Source organism: Quercus lobata, chromosome 3, assembly GCF_001633185.2.
Source record: "Quercus lobata isolate SW786 chromosome 3, ValleyOak3.0 Primary Assembly, whole genome shotgun sequence".
NCBI lineage: Eukaryota > Viridiplantae > Streptophyta > Magnoliopsida > Fagales > Fagaceae > Quercus > Quercus lobata.
In genome coordinates, this window is record NC_044906.1 from 58,508,877 (window position 1) to 58,530,388 (window position 21,512).

At 33.8% G+C, this 21,512-nt stretch overlaps 2 protein-coding genes across 3 annotated transcripts; both read left to right on the forward strand.

Annotated features, from left to right (window-relative positions):
* Positions 1 to 1,354: 1,354 nt before the first annotated feature.
* LOC115982491 (ribose-phosphate pyrophosphokinase 4) lies at positions 1,355 to 7,524 on the forward strand. 2 transcript variants are annotated; one of them, XM_031105102.1, is made up of 7 exons: positions 1,355 to 2,049; positions 2,956 to 3,271; positions 3,795 to 3,890; positions 4,605 to 4,673; positions 5,700 to 5,828; positions 6,742 to 6,841; positions 7,039 to 7,524. In XM_031105102.1, the coding sequence occupies exons 1-7, from the start codon at positions 1,664 to 1,666 to the stop codon at positions 7,170 to 7,172; spliced, it is 1,230 nt and encodes a 409-aa protein (XP_030960962.1). In that variant the 5' UTR covers positions 1,355 to 1,663; the 3' UTR covers positions 7,173 to 7,524. The 2 variants fall into 2 exon arrangements, with proteins under 2 accessions (XP_030960962.1, XP_030960963.1); XM_031105103.1 differs by lacking the exon at positions 3,795 to 3,890.
* Positions 7,525 to 9,575: 2,051 nt separating this feature from the next.
* Positions 9,576 to 15,593, forward strand: LOC115982493 (anthranilate phosphoribosyltransferase). Its single transcript, XM_031105104.1, has 10 exons — positions 9,576 to 10,099; positions 10,839 to 11,321; positions 11,434 to 11,591; positions 11,897 to 11,980; positions 12,064 to 12,116; positions 13,085 to 13,166; positions 13,522 to 13,629; positions 13,853 to 13,976; positions 14,148 to 14,233; positions 15,029 to 15,593. The coding sequence occupies exons 1-10, from the start codon at positions 9,733 to 9,735 to the stop codon at positions 15,248 to 15,250; spliced, it is 1,767 nt and encodes a 588-aa protein (XP_030960964.1). The 5' UTR covers positions 9,576 to 9,732; the 3' UTR covers positions 15,251 to 15,593.
* Positions 15,594 to 21,512: the final 5,919 nt, after the last annotated feature.

Consider the following 21,512-nt stretch of genomic DNA (forward strand, 5'->3'; position numbering starts at 1 on the left):
GTAAGGCATTTTAAGGTAAAATTATGTAAATTTTACACATTTTTCTATTATACATGTATTGAATGCTCTAAGAGTTGTAAAATTTTGTTGCCGTCTAATGCTTCTTCAATATTGGATGCTTATCAAAACCCAAATCATGAGATAAATTTCTAAAATCAAAACTTGGAGAATATTTATAATTTGTTGGTTTATTGTACAATCTATTTAGAGTAGCTTTAGGATCACAAATTATTCCTTAACTTTTTTGTCAAAATTTTGGGAGATTCTGGCATTTTACCCTTAATTTTTAAAAAAATTGGCAATATACCCCTATTTGCAAACTATATAGGGGCGTGCCCCTGTTTCGATACTCGATTACCCTAAAATCGAGTTCAATTAAATACTCGATTTGTAGAAAATCGAGTTATGCCCGATCAAACTTCAAAAAAAAAAAAATTTACATCGAACTCGAGTTTCAGGAAATCGAGTTCCATGGAAAAAAAAAAATTTATAAGTGTGATTGCCCCATATTCAGGGTGATCTATAGTGACGTTTTTAAGCTCTATAGTGACGTTTTAAAGCTCTATAGCGGCGTTTTCCTGCAAATTTTTTTTATTAGTGTGATTGCCCCGTTCAGGTAGCCCTATAGTGGCGTTTTTAAGCCTTATAGTGACATTTTAAAGCCCTATAGCGGCGTTTTCCTGCAAAAAATTTTTACAAGTCCCCATACCAGGTTCAAGGAGCCCTATAGTGATGTTTTAAATCCCTATAGCGGCGTTTTGAAACTCGACTTCTCTAAAATCGAGTTGCATGCTTTTTTTTTAGTTTTATTGGGCATAATTCGATTTTCTACAAATCGAGTATTTCATTGGAACTCGATTTTAAGATAATCGAGTATTGAAACAGGGACATATCCCTATATAGTTTCGAAATGGGGGCATATTGCTAAATTTTAAAAAAAATTAAGGGCAAAAGGCTAGAATCTCCCAAAATTTTGACATGGTAGACTATAAATAACTAACCATCACTTACATATAGACCAATCATTTTTTCTTCACTAATCACACTCTCTCACGTTGCAAATGTGAAAATGAAAAAAAAGTGTTACTATACTTTTTCACGTACATAAGTGGTGCTGGATTTTTTTTTTTTTTTTTTTTTAATAGGGGTGTTGGACTTTCATGAATAGCTCCAATCTAACTACTCTACAAGAGGAAGAGGGGTGTCCTTTTCTCACTAATCAGTAATCACACTCTCTCATGTTGCAGATTTGAAAATGAAAAAAATGTGTTACTATACTTTTTCACGTACACAAGTGGTGTTGGAATTTTTTTTTTTTTTTTTTTTTTTAATAGGAGTGTTGCCTTGTTGGACTTTCATGAATAGCTCTAATCTAACTACTCCACAAGAGGAAGAGGCGTGTCCTTTTGAAGTTTGAACGCAAGTGTACTACAGTAACGCAAAAAACGTGTCATTTCCACGGTAAGGAGTTATAACTAAAGGCTATATAGTCATCTCTCTCAGACAGTCAGACTCAATCTCAGTCTCAACTCTCAAAAAGACCAGAGAGCCCACCAACCAAACTATCAGAAATTGCGCCTTTTGTTTTGTTTTACTGTTTACACTTTACACGCACCTACAAGGCTCCACCGTAACATTACAGTGCAACAGCAGTGTCCGCCACATGGCGGCCACTCGACCCAACATTCCTTCCCAAAACCCCAACTCTCACGCATTCAAACCCCTCAAACCCATTTCCATTTCTCAATCCCTTCTCAAATTCCCGAGTCTCGAATCCTCGAACAAGATCAGGAGGCAGTGTATCAATTCGAGGTGCGAGATCACGAGCTTCGAGTTCGACAAGCCCAAGAATTGGTCCGATCCAGTTCGAATTATCCAACCCTTTTCTCCTATCTCCAACTCAATGGCTGCTGCTTCTGCTTCTTCCATGGATTCGCCTACCAAGAATGTGAAGAGGGTCTGCCTTTTTTACTGCGATGACACCAAGGCTCTGGCCGAGAGAGTCGCCGCTGAGTCCGATGCAATTGAGCTCCGTTCCATCAACTGGAGGTCAGTTTATCATTTCCATGATTTCTGTTTCTGTTTCGCAACAATTTGGAATTAAAAAAAATCCCTTTTGGAATACCACATTATTACTCCATTACCGGCTTTGGGACCCACGAAACAAATTTAGCTTTCATGGGTCCCACAGAACAGTGATAACCGAAATTATAATTACACCCAATTTCTTTTTTTTCTTTTTTTCTTTTTTGGTTAAATTACACCCAATTTCAAGTGCATGGTTTGGTGGGCAAAAAAATGTGATAAAAAATTTCATACCGTAAATAAAAAAAAGTAACGTTAGTGGTGGGTATTGTTAACTTGAATGTTTGTGAAATTTTTGGTGTCCGTAGCATTGTTCAAAAATGATGGCTCTGTTATAAAGGTAGTGGCAGAAAAAGTCGGGGAAAAATGGCTATTTAGGCTTAATTTTTTTAACTATGTAGCATAACAGTCTCCTTTTCAAATTATGTAGTAAAATACCCTGTTTTGGAATTCGATATTTATGACATAAGCATAACTTGACACTAGCAACATCGAGTTCAAAGTAGAATTTAACATCAGCAATTTCAAGTTTCAAAACAGGGGTATTTTGTTATATAGTTTGAAAAAAGAACTGTTTGGTCATATGGTTAAAAATTTAAGGCCAAATAGTCATTTTCCCCTATTGTCAACCAATTTAGCATATTGTGAAATTAGACGTGTACTAGATTTAATGATTATCATATCGCAACTAGAAATGTTAAATTATAATATTCGTTAAGGAAAAATAGAAAAAAACCTTGGAGGATGTTTGATCACTAGAAATGTGCTATTACAAGTGTGATTGATTTACGTTAAAGTGGTGGAGTTGAACTTGGATTTAGTTTCTCTCATTTTGTGTATGACATTTTTTTTGGGTAATTTATGGTTTAGGACATTTGATGATGGATTCCCCAACTTGTTCATACCTAATGCACAAGGCATTCGTGGACAGCATGTAGCGTTTCTTGCCTCATTTAGTTCCCCTGGAGTAATATTTGAGCAGCTGTCTGTGATATATGCGTTGCCGAAACTATTCATCTCCTCATTCACACTAGTACTTCCGTTTTTCCCCACGGGCACTTCTGAGCGTATGGAGGATGAAGGAGATGTTGCAACAGCTTTTACTCTTGCTAGGATTTTGTCAAACATACCGATTTCGAGGGGAGGGCCTACTAGCCTAGTGACCTTCGATATCCATGCTTTGCAGGTTTCTACTTTGTATTTGTAGAATTGTTTTTATGTTTTGGCCTTTTTGGGTAAATTTTAGACGTATCGAGTGGATCTTGAAACTTTACACTCACCTTGTTTTTAGAACAGAAGGAGGTGACATTTGAGGTTTTTGATCATTCAATTGTTATAACAAGTGGGTGCCAAGAGCCTTGTGGTTCAATTGGACATCCTGGTGTTTCCAATGGATACATTCAGGGTTGAAATCCCCCTCTTCCTCATTGTAACTATCAGATTATCAAAAAATGTTACAAGTGGGCAAGAGGGGATTCAAACTTTGGTACCCCTAATAAAGGAGACCAAGTAATGCCATTGAGCTACAAAGCTATTGGCAGCATTTGAATTAAAGGTCATTATCGATTATATTTGCAGATATTAGTGTATACAATTTATTTTGTTGGTTAATATGTGAGATTTTTTTGGGGCGCATTTTTTTTAGCGTATACAATTTGTTGTTTCGAAAATTTTTGACCATCTGCTTTCTTTATCATGCTGTATCTTAGGAGAGGTTCTACTTTGGTGATAATATTCTACCATGCTTTGATAGTGGGATACCTTTACTTAAAAATAGGCTCCAACAGCTCCCTGATTCTGACAATGTAAGATTCTTTTCTTTTCTTTTTGGGCATGTAAGATACATGTTGAGCTTCATATTTGTAGAGGTGTTTTTTTTCCCAGTTTATGGGGTTGTTGTTTAAGAATTCACTAATATGGTGAAGGCTACTCATGTTTGAAACCCCAGAGACAAGAGACAAGGGCTTCTGGGTAACCTGCACAATAAATAGTTTAAATTCCTTAGTTAGGATATGGGAACTGTAAAACCAGAAACTTTGATTGTTCCTATACTTGAAAGATCCCCCGAATATGGTTATTTGCTTCTAATGGTTTCAACCTAATTACCTGTATTCAGACTAGTGGCCAAGCTATATTATATATGTTTTTTATTTGATGTTCCTTTTTCTGAAAAAACCAATTGGGATGCTTTTCTAATTAGTAAGCATGTATTCTTTAGCAATACAGTTCACTTTTTTCATTTTTTGAGTCTGGAATCCAGGGTCTAGGTTAATTTTGTACCTCAAAATTGAAATGCTAAGATGCAAGAGGGGAAGAGCATGTCTCAGCACTTAGACAAGATGGAGAAGATTATCAAAGAATTTGTAGCAGTGAGAGTAAAAATGATTGATCGTAATCAGTGACTGTGAAGTCGCTCTTGGAAATTATGGAAACCTGGAGATTAGATGTTGATAAGAGTTATTAACTTGGAGCAATTTCTCACCTGTGACAATGAATGCTGGTGTTCTTCATTTTTTCAGATATCTGTTGCCTTTCCGGATGATGGTGCATGGAAACGATTTCATACACAACTGCAGCATTTCCCAACGGTATTATATAAATTTTTCTGTTTAACAAGAATCCTGTGTTTCACTTATACTCATGCATAGGCATATATAACTACTTTTTGTGCTTTTTCTTGTGTAAATTTGATGCAATTTTTACTCCAGTTAATTTGATGTTTTGCACTAAATTAAACAATCTGCTCTTTTTATTTTAAAAAACCACAAAGTAGATTATGTTTATGTTAAAATATATATTCGTTTGTGTCAACTCTGGGGATATGATCATTATACTGCACGCACCATTACCCCCACATCTAGTCCTTCTGGATACATGGATTGAGGATCTATCTAGGATGAGACGATGTGAGTGAATTATTTCTAACCAAGAGTTTAGGGCCTAATATCTGATCTTTTTCTGGAGTGAACCAGGGAAATACATTGGATCTCTTGTTTTATTAATTAAATATATCTTTTGGCTGGCTGTAGTGTCTACTTGGGGGCTTGTGTCCCCAGCAAACATTTGCTGGTAGGAAACCTTCTTTTACAATGTATGCGAATGTTTATGATGGATGGGATATACCAATGGGCTGCAGCTCAGTTTGTATCCTGCAGGTTTCCCTAGTGGCCTTAGGTTAAAGTTTAAGAGTCTAATACTGCAAAGGTAAATTGGGTATGTTCATAAAAGCTGTGTTTTTCTGAATCTAATGTGCACTTAAGAAAAAAGGATGGATATGATCATGCAGTTTGTCTGTTTGGTTAGGGGGAGAAAGGGAAATCTCCAAGTGGGAATTTTATTTTAGTGTTTGTGGTGATATTGGATGCAATTTAATTTGTATGGAGGAAATGACATTTCTCGATCCTCTTAATTGATCTCAGCTGATTATTTCTCTCCCTTATATCCTATGAAATGAAATGACCTTTTTGAATTCTGCTTCAGCCATAGATCTAGATGCTATCTGCTCAACTATAACTTTTCATAATATATTCACAGAGATGCTTGCATTTGGTTTACATTCTGACTGTACAACTAATCTTGTCCCTGGTTGCCTGCATCGCACAATTGATTTACAGATTGTTTGTGCAAAAGTTCGGGAAGGAGACAAGCGAATAGTTCGAATTAAGGAGGGAGATCCTGCAGGACGGCATGTTGTGATTGTTGATGATTTGGTCCAATCAGGTGGCACTCTTATTGAATGCCAGGTACACAAATTCATGCACATTTTGTTCTTACTATGTTAGTTCTTATGTAGTTTCTCAATCTGGATTTATATTTGCAATCTGGAGAACATGCACAAATGTTGAGGCATCAAGTTTGACTTTTAGTAATCCCACCATTTAGACCTGCACAATAGTAGTTATACCAACACATATCATGATTGTGCATCGTATCATATCCATTGTATGGTTAGGACAAACAGCTGATGAATTGAATTGATCATTTTGTCAAAGGGTTGTGGTATGAGGCATTAATATTGAGTTCCCTGGCTATTGCTAAAAAAATAGACTACCTTAGATGGCCGTGGATTTGGAATAAGATCTTACAGATTTGAGTTAAACAACTTGGGGACAGATAAATACCATTATTATGTTTGGTCGAACTCCTAACAACTAAAGCTTCTTAAGGGGTGATACACTGATACCTACTGGTTTACTGATATATGTCTAAAACTGCTTGGAAGAAAGTTTTGGGTTGTTATTGCTGATTTTCTTAATTTTTAAAAGTGGTAACATATAAAAAAAATTGTAAGTACAACCTTAAAGTACAGTTCTTGCTTGCTGCCCCATGTAGTTTCTCTATACATCAACCAAGGCTTATGCGTTATAGCCAGCTCCTGGACCAATGTGGGTGTATGATTTGGCTACATTGCTCTCAATTTTGAAGTTGGTCACATGATTTTGGCCATTCTAAACTGTACTGTTTGTGAAGATAGAGTAAGTGGGGATACATGGAAACCTTGTTCACAGGGTTGGAAAATGAAAACTCACTTCACTAAATTCATCTTTTGTGCCCCTGCTTTTAGACCTTTGCACTGAAAAATACCACTCCATTTTTTTTTCCATGTTTATTGGTTAGTCTTTCTGAAGTGCATACTTACACTCTTGCTTCTTTTAGAGAGTATTGGCTGCCCATGGAGCAACAAAAATCAGTGCTTATGTGACACATGGAATATTCCCTAATAGGTCGTGGGAACGCTTTGAATACGATAATGGAGGTATTGCATGCTCTGCTCTTACATTTTCAGTCTTTCAGACACAGTTTATTACAAAAAGTAACTGACAGGGATTCTTGTGTTTCCACTCCTTTGCATATATATAAAGTTTCCTTTGAAATGGATATGATGGCAATTATATTGTCTCTAGAGTATGATAGTCTAATCCATTTTCTCTGTTATTTCCATGTTCTATACAGGTAATCCTGATAATGGGCTGACCTACTTTTGGATAACAGACTCATGTCCAATAACAGTTAGGGCAGTGAAGAACAAGCCACCATTTGAAGTTCTTAGCCTCGCTGGTTCCATAGCTGCTACCCTTCAAATATAAGCGAGTCTTGGAAGCATTAGTCACTGGCAAAATAATGGTCTTGCGGGAAAAGTTAGTGCGTCATTGTCACTGTCAAAATCAAGTTATTGTATTGGTGCTTGGGGGGGATGTTATTTTGCGTTTGTGGTTTGATGCCCTACATTTGCCTCAATATGATTGCAATCAATAGGCACCCTATAAAGAAGGGTAATACAAGAACCACCATAATTCCAATACAATGGCAATCTTTTTGGATGGACCAATTTGTTGTACAAGAAGCCTAATGAAACAAACTTTTACAACATTTTTCAAAATTGTTGTGTTGACCTATTGTGATTGGTGTATAAGAAAAATGACGTAAGAGGTGGTCTCATGTGAAAGTGGTGTTGAAATAATTGCAATTGTTGCCTTAACAAATAGTGGAAAAAGTTGTTTATTGTATTAGTGTTCAGTGATGCGTTAAAAAAAAGAAAAAAGAAAAAAAGAAAAAGAGGCATCCCAATTCCAAATAAATACTTAGATTTGGGTTAGGAGTTTTGTATAAGAATGAAAAAGAAATAAACAGTACTTGGGTTTGAAGTTTTATATAAGAATGAAAAGAAATAAAATATTAAAATGTCTGGAAAAATTAAAATAAATAAGGAATAGAAAATAATAGAATAAAATACATTTTAACTCTATGTTTTGTATGGTTTCAAATTAAATCACATAATTAAAAATTTTATAGTTTTGTTTATTTTAAATTAAACTTTGGATTTTTAAAATTGTATCAATTTATTTTAAGGGTTTGATTGAGTTGGGGGCTTAAATTGATATGATTTTAAAAGTCTATGGTTAATTAAATTGTATGGTTTGATTAAGGTGTTCAATTGAGTAAGGGTTTAAATTGATACAATATTAAATTTTATGTTTGAATTGAAACTAATGAAACTGTACTTTTAATCTCTCTCTCTTACGGTCTTACCCAATAAACATGCTTCTCTACTTAATCTCGACTTGTCCATGATCTCTAAGTCAATAGATACTTTTTTTGTGTTTTCAATAGAGACATCAATTTGTCAAGAGTTTTGTAACTCAATTGACGGACACTCTATTTGGTATTTTTAATTCAAATCTCCTCTTCCAACTTTCTTGTAATAAAAAAAGAAAAGACACATCTGTTTGAACAATTTTTGTAAAATAGGGAGGATTTCGTTCTAATTTTAAAATTTAATGGCATAACAATAATTTCAAAAAATCAAAACAATACAGTTCTGACTTCTGATCAATTTAGTTGACATTCCTATCTCTCCTACACATCCAATGTGGTGTTAATATTATCTTATTTATTTGATTAAGCGATTAATATTAATATTAATATATATATATATATATATATATATATTAATAGGTAAAGTTAAGAGAAAATGCAATTAGGTTTTAAATTAGATTCCAATTATTATCTAATTTTGCGCTTCGTGTCCTATTTAATTTTTTTTATTTTTTATTTTTGTTCTAGGTGAGTTAATGAGGTGCAAAAAACAAAGGTTCTAATATAAATAAATCATCAAAAACTCAATAAACAAAAAAAAAAGAAAAAAAAAGTAAACTCACATGTATATCCAAAAGAAATTAAAATAAAAAAATAAAAGAGAGAGAAAGTATAATTTGAATCGATATATGTGTGTAATTTTTATTATTTTTTTAATTGTACCATGCATATGCACGAGTTATACACTAGTATATAATAATAGGCCAAGTTGAAAAAAACTCAAATTAGAATTCTAAATTATAGTTCTAATTTTGCACCATGTGTCCTAAATTATTTATTCTTAAAGAATTTTATTTATTAATTTTAGAATCAAATGTGAGATCACATTATAAATATTCATCTAAGTGAGTTATTAAGTACAAAAACTAAAGAATCTAAAATAAATGAATAAAAAAAAAGTGCTTCATAATAATTTTAAAAAAATGAATAATTTACATTTTATAACAAATAATATTCTTACAAAATTTTTTAAAAAGTTAACAAAATATAAAAATGACTATTAATTGTATTTAAATTATATATAAGAATATATTATGCATATTTTTATATATTTTTAAGTGTATTTATACATATACATGGATTACGAGTTAACAAAATATAAAAAATGACTATCAATAGTATTTAAATTATATATATATATATATATAAAAGAATATATTATTTTTAGGTGTATCTTTTTTTTTTGAAAAGCAGTGTATCTATACATATACAATGAGTTACAAAACTACTTTAAGTAACCCTTAAACCCTCTCTCAATTTTAATTATAATTTTTCTCCAACATTGCCTTCAATTTCTCGTACAACCTAGTCAGAAATTAGACTTTTTAAATTTTTATAAGACACAGGCGCCACCTGGCAGTAGTACTGTTGATTAATTTATAAAAAAAAAATGGTCTGCACACTGCAGCACCTAATCAGCAGCATACAAAGCATATACCCGCCATTCTTCTCCCAAACCCATTTGCTCCCACTTCCCTCATCGAGCTCTCCGAAACAAGACACACAGATAGAGATAGAGATAGAGAGAGAGAAAGTAGTGAGTAAATCGCCATGAAAGCTCTTCTCAATCCAGAGCTTTCTTTCTCATCCATATCTCAATTCCACACCAATAAGCTTCGTAATTCCACGCATTCGCCTAACCAGACCTCTCTCCGATTTCCCTCGAAGTATCGGATTGGCAAAGGCGCTTGTTTGGTTGTGAAAGCTGCGCTGGACTCGGCTATTATAGACCAGTTGGGGCTCTCCGAGTCCGATATTCGGAACCCGTCCGTTTCGACTTCGTATCGGAGCTCCAAGTTGCCGAAGCCGAATCAGACTCTGCATGATGCGCAAGCTAGGGTTTGCACTGGCCCCACGCAGACTAGGCCGCTTAGTGAGGAACAAGCTTTTAAGGTTTTCGATACCATCTTAAGATCAGGTTGGAAATTTTTATTTTTATTTTTATTTTTTGTTGATGTTTTGTCTTTTTGTTCAGCCAATATTTCTTTCAAGCAGTTCATAATTAGCGTAAAAGCTAAACAAATTAGATTCATAAGAGCAATACATTAGATTCCTCAATTACATTGGTTGCATACTTGAATTGACCAATAAAAACACAAATAATGTTGTTGTTGTTTTTTTTTTTTTTTTTTTTTTTTTTTTTTGAGGACAATTAAATTCAATACTTAATTGGAAATATAGTGTACTATACCTAAGTTTTACCATCATATTCTCATTTTATTAGATTATTAATATATTTTTATTTTTTCGCCTTTTTTGGAAAATATTAGAATAATGGTAAAATGACTAAATTTACCATTTTCTAGGAGATAAAGATTTTGGGACAGTTGTTAATTAATCATGATATCAGAGCAGGTGTCTTTGGGATTTCATTTATTAAGGGAGAGTCTGGGTCCACACATGAGAATGAGTATTATAATATTGGATAAATGATTAAATTTATTGTATGCTAATATCTTTAAGTTTTTGGGACAATGGGTAATTTATCAGGAAATTTTATCCTCAAGAAATGTGGAGAACTTAATTATTCTATAGCCTTTAATTTACATATGTGCTAGAATTTTTCTAGGATTGCTTTAAATTATGTGTACTCATGTTGTGACTTAGCTATTTATTAGACATAAAAGGTGTTTTATGTTTTGTGTTTAATGTGTTAGCTAAGGGAGAACTTAAAGATGAATATAAAGTTTCAAGAGCACAGCTGGGGGCTTTTTTTGCGGCAATGACAATCCGTGCCAATGCCTTTCCGGAAGCAACCCAATGGAGTGAAGGGGAAAAGCTTGCAATTAACACGTTCTGGCCGCTCTTGGTTCGTGTGCTTCCTCCTGATATAATCTTCATTGCGGATCCTGAAGGCTCCATAATGGGATTAGGGAGTTCTATTGGGCCCCAATATGTTGGCAATTGCGCTACTGAGATGAGATTGGTTGGTGCCCTTAGGGAAGTTTTGGCCGGTGGTCATCTTGGATATGAGGAGGTCCAAGGCATTTTAAGAGATGTTCTTCCACTGAAAGTAGATGATGAGGAATCGTCAGGTGTAAGTGAGTCATTGCTTTCAGCCTTTTTAATAGGTCAACGTATGAACAGGGAAACAGATCGTGAGTTAAAGGCATACTGCCTTGCATTCGATGATGAACTTGGTATATATTTTTTACTTTCATTTGTCAGCTTAATTTGCTTATGAGTAATTCTGCAATATAATTCGAAATATGTAATTTCTTTTGGTTGATTTATTCATCTAATTATATTCAGGTCCTCCTCCAGTTGCTGACATTAGATCATTGACTCATTATGGTGAGCCTTATGATGGAAACACACGTTACTTCAGAAGCACATTGTTTGTCGCTGCAGTTAGATCCTGTTATGGTGAATCTTGCTTGCTTCATGGTGTCGAATGGATGCCACCAAAGGTCAGCCTTCAGCTTACATGAATTAACTAATTCTTCTTGATTCCAAAAAGAATCTATTTAATATAGAGTGTTGGTGTTGCCAGTGATGCATCTCAGTTTTTAAATAAAAATTCCACGTGAAAGTAAAAAAGAAAGTAAAAGCATCCCATGATTTTACTGTCTTTGACCTTTTTTCCCGCTGCAATAAAAATGTAGCCTTCCATGTAAATTTTCTCATGATGTTTAAATGTTTCTTGATAATATCTAATTCTATAGTGACATTTTTTCTGAAACTTGTCCTACTTGGGCTGTGAATTTGAATTCAGGGGGGCATAACTGAAGAACAAATGTTGAAGTTTATGGGAGCAAATACAAGCTTATCCCCATTGCATGCAAAAGATCTTCTTGAGGTCTCTGTAATTTGCATTTTGCATTCCATTGGGACATTTTTTCTCTTATTTTTTTTTTTTAACTTTTGTTATTATTATTTCAGGATGAGGAGGTTGGTTTTGCTTACGTAAGTCAACGTGAAGCTCACACATCTCTGTATGAAAATCTAACCAAATAGTACTATTCCAAGCCTTTTTTTTTTTTTTTTTGGTGGCAAAACGTATCCCATTAATCCCCTTATTTCTGTGAAGGAATATTTGTTTTCAGTGCACCGAAAAGAGAAAAAGTTAAAACTGAATTTAGTTGGATTTGTTTTTTGAAAAATAAATGATTAAGTCCTTTATATTAAAGATAACATTATTTTGCCATCTCAGTTTGAATGTGTTTCCCCTGACTTTATGTTATACTAGTTACTCTATCTTTAATTTACTTCCTGCTAACATGGATAGAGAGTTACAGATGCTTTTTCCCTATTAGTCTCTGATAAAACCAAAGTGCATCAAGGTTCAAGTCAAGTTTGTCATAGAAAGCACTTGCTTCTATCATCTCATATGAGAAATCAACTAAAGATGCTTTTTACTCGTCTTAATGGATCACCTTTATTGAATGAATGCTTTTTTATTTTTTGTCCAGATAATTGTGTCTTCTTTGAAATTTTACACTAGTTTGAAGATGAGAATACACAAACACCTATGTTGTTCATCCCTTTTCCGGTCTAATGCATTTGACATGATAACTAGAAGAGATTTAAATAAAAATAGAAGTGATTTTCCAATTACATGTTTCTTAGGCTCTAGTTCTAACATTTTCTTTTTCTTCTTCTCGTTTGAATTTCAAATGAAATTATGGATGCACTCAATCGCTTGGTGCTCTGTTATTTAAGTTATGGATTTCATCTTCTAAAGTATATTGGTACTGAGATTCCTTGATTCCTAATATTATGCTTTAAAAGAAAAATCAGGGGTAGGAGGAAGCCCCTAGAAAATTATACATCTTTTGGCACACCTTGTGTGTGCTCTAGGTTTAACATGTCATATTTACTGACACTAAACAGGTTGAAGCTAATAACAAGATTTTTGTGATTTCAGTTGATGCTCATACTTATAAAAAGATTATTGTTGCAGATATTCATTGATTGGTGTGAGGGAGCATATAAAAAAGCGCCCCCCTGTGGCAACAGCTGAAAAGATTCAGCAATTTGTGAAGGTGAGACCTGTCATTATTTAACTACTGTATTATTACCTTTTACTGTTGGCCATTGCTGCTTCTTGATGAATACTTTGTGGAGTGAAAAAGCTCAAATGGCCTTTTAGCATATAAAAATCTCGATTCTTCCATACATCAGAATCTACAGCAAGTTAAAATGTTTCTAAATTGTTTTTATTTACTTAATCTGCAATTGATGTACCTACTTTAAAGTAAATTATCAGTCATGAACATCACATGCATGTTTATGCGTGTGTACATAAAACTTTTTTTTAGGATGAAAATTTGTCAACCACCCTTGTAAGTCTGAAGAGCTTGGTTGTCCAGAATGTAAAAAGTTTCATTTTCTGCACAGGCTCGAGGGAAGGAAGCAATGGTTGCTGGATTTTATCATAATGGTTATGAGGAACCACTGTTGATGCTTATGAAGAGAAGAGGTGTTCATTCTGGCTTGGTAGTGAAGGTCAGAACTTTGCTTTTATAAATTCTATTGCTATGTTGGATTTTTGTAAATTTAACTTTCAACAACTTTGCATTGAAAGGGGATCTGCTAATTAAGAAAAAGGGGTGTGCTTGCTCTCATTTAATGTCAAGATGGTCTGGTATAATGTCATTCAGTAATTCAAGTATCCACAAGGTATTCCAAGCTAACCACTTGATATAATCTGATTATGCTGTTAATGTAGGGTGAGGAAGGGGCCCTCTCAATGACAACAAGATTGCGGTCAGCTAGCATTTCAAAAGGATTTCCTGTAAACTACTGCTCAGGTTTCCGTTCACTAAGTATGGCGTCTGCTTTCGAAGTTGATGGTTTGTATCATTTTGCTACCTTATCTTCATTGTGTTCCCTTGTATTCATGTCTTTATCTATGTATTTAGTTGAGAGTATGTTCTTCACTTTTGTCGATCAGTTCAGTTGATTGAGATTCTGGCACCATTCTTTTATCAGTAATACTGAAACCTTACAATTTACTGTTGCAGGTGTATCACGTCAGAATTTCAATCTCGAGGTCAATGCCATGGACTATGGTTTTGAACCTACTAATACTCCAAGAACTGATAGATCGGTAGAGTTTCTGAGTTCTCTTCTATTCTCTTTTCTGCATTGATTATCATCTGACCTTTCTTTTGATGAAAATACACTCGGCAGTCGGCAGCCACATTCCTGATAATAAATTATCTAAATGTTGTCTTCTACCTCCAAAGTATTTCCATGAAGTTGTCATTTGGGCAGTCAAGGAAAAGGAATTCAGTTGCAGTGGCACTAAGGCAGATGGAGGGGGGAGGGGAGGCCCTTGATTTTTAAAATTCCTCCCTCCTATTACCATAAGATTATATTGCCTCATTCTAACGTGATCTTAGATTGAGACCACGAATTTCAGCCATTAAGATTTTTAAAACAAAACTTCAAAACAAGATGAAAAATGGGTTTTTGAGTGTTTTTTTTAACTATGTTTGTAGAAGGAGAGATTGCCAGGAAATTTAGTATAGAATCATTTACAAATGATTTTAGAATAATTAAAGAACGTAGAGCACAAAAGCACAAATATGTAAGTAAAAGCTAATTTCTGAAAGAAAATATTTGTTATGAGCATTGGAAAAATTATTTTGATATAAATTTTACTATATAAGACAATAACACATGTCATATTAAAAGGCATACTTGGTAGTTGATACATATACTCACACAAGTATTAGCAATTTTTTCTACAACCCGTGCGAGAAAAATTTCTGGCCTTGGTATTGTGCAGGTGTAACCTAGTTAGCATTGAATCCATTTTTGTAGTTCTACTTAAATTCATTTGTTACCTTTGGCATTTTTAACTTTTTATGACAAGTAATTATATTTTCTGCAAGTACAGGTCTCAAAGAATATAGAATTGGGTCTAGCAGCTCTTCATGGTGAAAAAGGGCCTGCTTATGATCGGATCGTCTTAAATGCCGGAATAGTAGATCACTTGCTGGGATGTGATGGTGCAGAGGACATATCCGCAGCCCTAGATAGAGCCAGAGAAGCCATTGACAGTGGCAAGGCTTTAAAAAGGCTTTTAAATTACATTAAAATCTCTCACAAATTGAGCTAAATTAGGTCCAACCGGTGCTTGTATCTTTTTGGCTTGTCTTTTGTAGGTTAGAATTGTAATTTTGTATTTTTTACACATTAGTGGATATTGGTGCTTGCATTTTTTGGCTTGTCTTTTGTAGGTTAGAATTATAATTTTGTATTTTTTTACACATTAGTGGATATTGATAAAGAAAGAAAGAGAACTAGAGCATTTCTTCCTTTTTTTCCCCCTTTTGGCCCCTTTATTTGTAAAACTAGCTCAGCTGCCGGCCTCATAGTTTCATTTATTTCTCCACAGTTATCATTCTTCGTCTGTCGTTGTCAACAGTACAAGAGTATCTCCCAAATATTAAAATGGCAGTGTCAAAAAGGTTGATTTTGGAGTTTCTTTATTATGTTTACATATCTTTTTACTTGTATCTATCTTGATGATTGTTACTTAGGTATTTGAACCCTCCGGGGGTGCTATTTGGTATCAAATGATGCTACGTTAGCAGTATCAAAATTCAATAAGTGTGAGACATGTCAGCAAAAAAAACTACCTTACTAATAAATAAAATACATGCATTAGAGCATCCATAGCAGTGGAGGCAAATTTTTAACATCACAAAAAGTCACTTTATTTATTTTAACTTACCATTTCACAACACACCCAACATCAATGGATCTATTTTTTTAACTACTTCATTTAAATATTATTTTTTATTTATCATCATCTCTATCTCTATCTCTTTCTTCCTTTTCATCTCTCTCTTCTCTGATATAGAGCAAGCAAACCTACAAAACATCAAACTAGCAAAGAGCAACCCATCACACTCACAACCCACGCCGTGACCCATCAACCCAACCACTCCTACGTCGTAACCCACCAACCACACCCACAACAATCACACCAACACATCACAGCAACCCACGGATCAACAACCCACCACCACCGACCCACAGGCCACAACCTACCGACCCACATCCACAAAACCCACTGACCCACATGCCACAATCCAATCAAACCACACCCACGACAATCACACCAACACATCACAGCAACCCACAGATCAACAACCCACCACCACTGACCCACAAGCCACAACCCACCGACCCACATCCACGAAAACCATTGACCCACAGGCCAAAACCCACCACACCATCGCCGATCACGTGAAACCGACCCACCATGAAACCGACCATGCCATCGCTAATCTTAACCCATCGACCCACCATGCCAATCTCACCATGCTTGCCAAATTCACTACGCTCACCGATCTCACTACTCTCGCTGGTCAGAGGAGAAGAAGAAAGAGGGCTAGGACTTTGAGTCAGAGGAAAAGAAGAGAGAAAAGTTAGAGAAGGAAGAGAGAGAGAAAAAGAATATTTTAATGGGAAGAGAGAGAAGTTAAATAATATATATATATATATATATTTAGCTTTGAAGCTACAGTACACAGCTATAGATGGTTGTGCACTGTAGCTGAAGAGGTAAAAATTTACCTATAGCTCCACCATTGCAGAATGTTTTTTAGTATTTGAGGTACTAAAAATACCAATATGGCTTTTTAGCACCATTGTTGTAGATGCTCTTAGTGGGTAGTTATTTTTACACATATGTCTCTATTTTATTGAGTTCTGAATTTTGATACGGATGACGTGGTATCATTCGATACAAAAATTGAGCTACTTATTATTTTTTCTCTAGTACAGTTGTGTTATAATTATATGCAAGTGCACATACAGCCAAAACCTACTGGATTCTAATTTCAAATTAAAGCTACATATACAATATTGACAGGCATGCTAGATAAACCTAATGTAGATATTAGGATATGAAATGATATTAGAAATACAAATAAGTTTTTAACATATGTGAGAATATCTAGATTGACCCCAGCAAAGCAAGGTAATGGATTAATTGTTATTTATACCCAAAATTAGCAATTTAACAAAGGACATAACCATAGTTATAATCACCACAATCCAAAACAATACAAATACAAATTAAAAAGAACAAACGAAGCAATAAAAATAAAAAATAAAAAGAATATATGGATTCTAATGATGAAGTGGAAAACTTTAGAAAAACTCTTTAAGAGAAAAAAATACTCAAGCATAACCAACCCCACAAGAACTTTTTGATGATGAAGTGGAAAACTTTAGAAAAACTCTTTAAGAGAAAAAATACTCAAGGGTAACCAACTCCACAAGAACTTTCTAATGATGAAGTGGAAAACTTTAGAAAAACTCTTTAAGAGAAAAAATACTCAAGGGTAACCAACTCCATAAGAACTGTCCAATTCAAAAGAAACAGTTGTTACCAAAAATTCATACAACAACAATAAAGCCTTGGTCCTAAAATTTTGGGTTGGTTATTGATCATTGACAGATTAGCTAGGATCAGCCACATATATTCTTTACTCCATTTTATTTTATCTGAAGTCATACTCTCTGTTACTTCTTTAAATGATATGTTTTTTTTTTATTACTTCTACTAATGTAATTTTTGGTCCTCTACATTTTTTCCCCTTAACTTGGTCACTCGTTCTTACAATGCATTAATCTTTCTCCTTGAACATGGCCAAATCATCTCAAGCATTCAATCTTATAAAATTTTCCATTTTAACTTAATAGGCATTTTACTATCACACAAAACTCTTAATGACGAAGCCACATTGGGGCTGAAGGGGGCCTTGGCCCCCAAAATATTTGAAAAACAATTAGTAGATAATATTAATATATGAATTATGCCGACTAATTTAACAATTTACAAGGACTAGATATGCTTTTGGCCCCCCAATCAAGGATAAATATTCTAAAAATGTTATTTTTACATACTTTCACAACAAATCCTAAGTGACAAGTTGTTATTCACTGTTAGAGCATCCACATTAGTGGTTAGAGCATCCATAATTTTAGCTATTTGATTCCACCAAAAGCTACTTTATCTATTTTACCTTCTCACTTTATAAACATCCAACATCAGTGGTTTTATTTTAGCTTCCAACACAATAAAATATCATTAACAATACAATAAAATAATATATCTCCTACAATAAACAAATCATTTATTGATTATTTTTTCTCTATTCTTCACTATCTTCAAGCACTCACGGCACCACCACGACCACGACCACCAATGTGAAACTCCTACGGGAAGAGAAACCAAAAAGCCAGCATCCCCACCCCAACTCAACCACAACACAAACCCAGCAACCCTAAACCCAACAACCCCAAATCAGCCAAACACAGACCCACCACACCCAGCAACACAAACACAAACCCACCACACCCACAACAGAGAAAATAAGATAGAAGAGGGAGAGGGGCAGATCGAAGTCACAGTCGGAGCCAAACTCAGAATAGAGTACTCCGGTAAAGATGGGCTGGACACGATATGTGAAGATGAGCTTTTATTATTTTTCTTTTCTTTTGGGCCATAATGGGATGAGCCATTTTAACTATTACTCTCTCTCCCAGCCCCGAAATAGTGTTCTCCTCCCCCAAAACACACACAACACTCTCTTTTCTAAAAAAAATAAATAAATCTTGGACCATCTGACTTGTAGCGTGCACATCATCAAAGTATAGGATTTACAAACTATAGCTTAGAAAAAAAAAAAAAAAAAAAACCGGTAGTTTTGTGAAAGCAATATGAAATAAAATTGGGTCATGTTAACCAATGAACTTAAGACAATTGTTAATAAACTATTTTAAGGAAGTTTTTATTCAATTTTTATGGAAAATTGAAAAAACTATCAAATTTTTTTTCCTTTTTCTTTTCCCATAAATATTTCCTAAAATGGTTCACTAACATATGTTATTAAGGCATTCGTTAACTTTTCCTAATCAAAATTTATATTTTTCATTCAAAGATGGTTATACCACACAGCCATGGATTCTTAATAGAACAAAATTGTGTACATCTCTTAGCAACTCAAGAGTGTTGCCTCCTAAGGTATTCATGTTTCTCTCTCAGTTTCTTTTTGGGTTTTTAGATGACTACAATATCACTTAGTGGTTCTAATGGTCAACTATGGATGTGAAAATTAAAAACCTTATTTATTTAAAGAATTTTGTAAAAACCCAAAAGAGAGATAGGACATGGGATCCTTAAGAATCCTAATCTTCAACTGTAGGATTAATCAATAGTTTTTTAAATGTTATTGACTTAGCTTGAAACTCTTTCAAAAATTATTCCTTAATTTTGTCAACCATATTAAAAAAATATTTGAGTTTACATCCAACTTTACAACGTTAATCTTACCCCTATAATATCCTCAGGTAACAAGAAAATGGAGCACCCTAGTTCCTGTGCGACGTTGATTACATATGTTGCATTCAACCTCATATATTTCTTTACAATCAATATAATAATTTCTTAATATTGAAGTATAGTATTTATTATTACTATACTTATGTGCGACGTTGATTACATATGTTGCATTCAACTTCATATATTTCTTTACAATCAATATAATAATTTCTTAATATTGAAGTATAGTATTTATTATTACTATACTTATGTGTGACGTTGATTACATATGTTGCATTCAACTTCATATCTTTCTTTACAATCAATATAATAATTTCTTAATATTGAAGTATAGTATTTATTATTACTATACTTATGTTAAGTCACATTAATATAGCATTTTGGTTCACTTCAATTCATTCCATCTATTTCAGTTCATTTGGTCCATTTTGGTGATGTTATGATGAGGTATGTTACACCAAGGTGACCCACTATCCTCATATTTGTTTCTAAATTGTGCAGAGGGGCTTATTTGTTTCTAATAATAATAATAATAATAATAATAATAAATTTAGTATGAAAAGGTCTATGTATATATTAATTAATTGCACATTAATGAAGTAAAAGCTTAATTCATGATTTTCAAATTAATTGTTTAACCGTATCTTTTTCCCGCTTAAAAGCTATAGCTAAGGTATTATAAATATGAGCAGTGGCTACTAAGACTACCCACACACAAAAGCAAAATTCAATTCATAGCCAAACAACTCAAAAAAAAATGGCGCCTAAGAAGAGTGTGAGAATGATCAAAAGGAACCTTCGTTGGATTTTTAGGGAAATTAATAAGTTGATTGATGAAGCAGTTGAAGAAGATGAATCAGTACTAGCTCGTGTTAGTAAGTTTTGAAGTTTTCTTCCTTTTTCATTTTTTATTAACTTAGTTGATTTTCTTTTTAAATTTTAAGCTCAATGTCCACGGGAGTCAACACTGAACAGATGGAGCACTATCTCCAAGTTCGTGAGAGAGAATTGGTGAGTTTCTTTAACATTTTTTTTTATTTAATTCCTTTTTTTATCAGTTAGTTCATTTTAATTGTAGTTGTTTATCTCCATTTTCTAGTTCTTCCTACTCCCTAGAGGGATCAAAACTTTGAAGATGGATAGAAATTTTTCAATGAAGTAATTGATAACTACAATGCGAAGAGAGCTATTCTCATTAGGATGAGCCAACGTCACAATTCATCCACTCGAAAGTTGAATGTGAAGTTGCAAGAAGCAGCGAAGGAAGATTTTATGGTTGCGGTCTCTCATTTTGTGAAATGGAGCGCATCGATTGCGTCTTATCTCAGAGATGCAAACAATATTATTTTGGAGATGGAGGATGTCAAAAATGCGGAGATTATAATCAATGTCCATAAGGCAATATGGCTTTTTAGCATCACTAATAATAATTCTCTTAAATGCTATGCTTGATTGCCTTTTGCTTTGATATTGTTGCAATTAGTTTGTTGCAATAAAAGATTTTTATTGTTATTAAAAATACTTTATTGCAAAAAAAAAAAAAAAAATTTGTTGCTATAATTTATTGCAACAATTTTTTTGTTATGATAGGTTACTGCAATAGTAATTTTTGTTATAATAAAGTATCTCTGGAAACTTATTGCAAAAAAAAACTTATTGCAATAGTAATTTTCAATGAAGTAATTGATAATTACAATGCGAAGAGAGCTATACTCGTTAGGATGAGCCAACGTCACGATTCATCCACTCGAAAGTTGAATGTGAAGTTGCAAGAAGTAGTGAAGGAAGATTTTATGGTTGCGGTCTCTCATTTTGTGAAATGGAGCGCATCAATTGCGTCTTATCTCAGAGATGCAAACAATATTATTTTGGAGATGGAGGATGTCAAAGATGTGGAGATTATAATCAACGTCCATAAGGCAATATGACTTTTTAGCATCACTAATAATAATTATCTCAGATGCTATGCTTGAGTGCCTTTTGCTTTGATATTGTTGCAATTAGTTTGTTGCAATATAAG

Excerpts from the sequence above, each read along its gene's own strand:
- LOC115982493 (XM_031105104.1), top strand. The coding sequence starts at position 9,733 with ATGAAAGCTCTTCTCAATCCAGAGCTTTCTTTCTCATCCATATCTCAA. Across the intron at positions 11,322-11,433 it reads TGCATTCGATGATGAACTTG|GTCCTCCTCCAGTTGCTGAC; the intron begins GTATATATTTTT and ends AATTATATTCAG. Across the intron at positions 11,981-12,063 it reads ATGCAAAAGATCTTCTTGAG|GATGAGGAGGTTGGTTTTGC; the intron begins GTCTCTGTAATT and ends TTATTATTTCAG.
- LOC115982491 (XM_031105102.1), top strand. The coding sequence starts at position 1,664 with ATGGCGGCCACTCGACCCAACATTCCTTCCCAAAACCCCAACTCTCAC. Across the intron at positions 3,272-3,794 it reads TCGATATCCATGCTTTGCAG|GAGAGGTTCTACTTTGGTGA; the intron begins GTTTCTACTTTG and ends GCTGTATCTTAG. Across the intron at positions 5,829-6,741 it reads GCACTCTTATTGAATGCCAG|AGAGTATTGGCTGCCCATGG; the intron begins GTACACAAATTC and ends TGCTTCTTTTAG.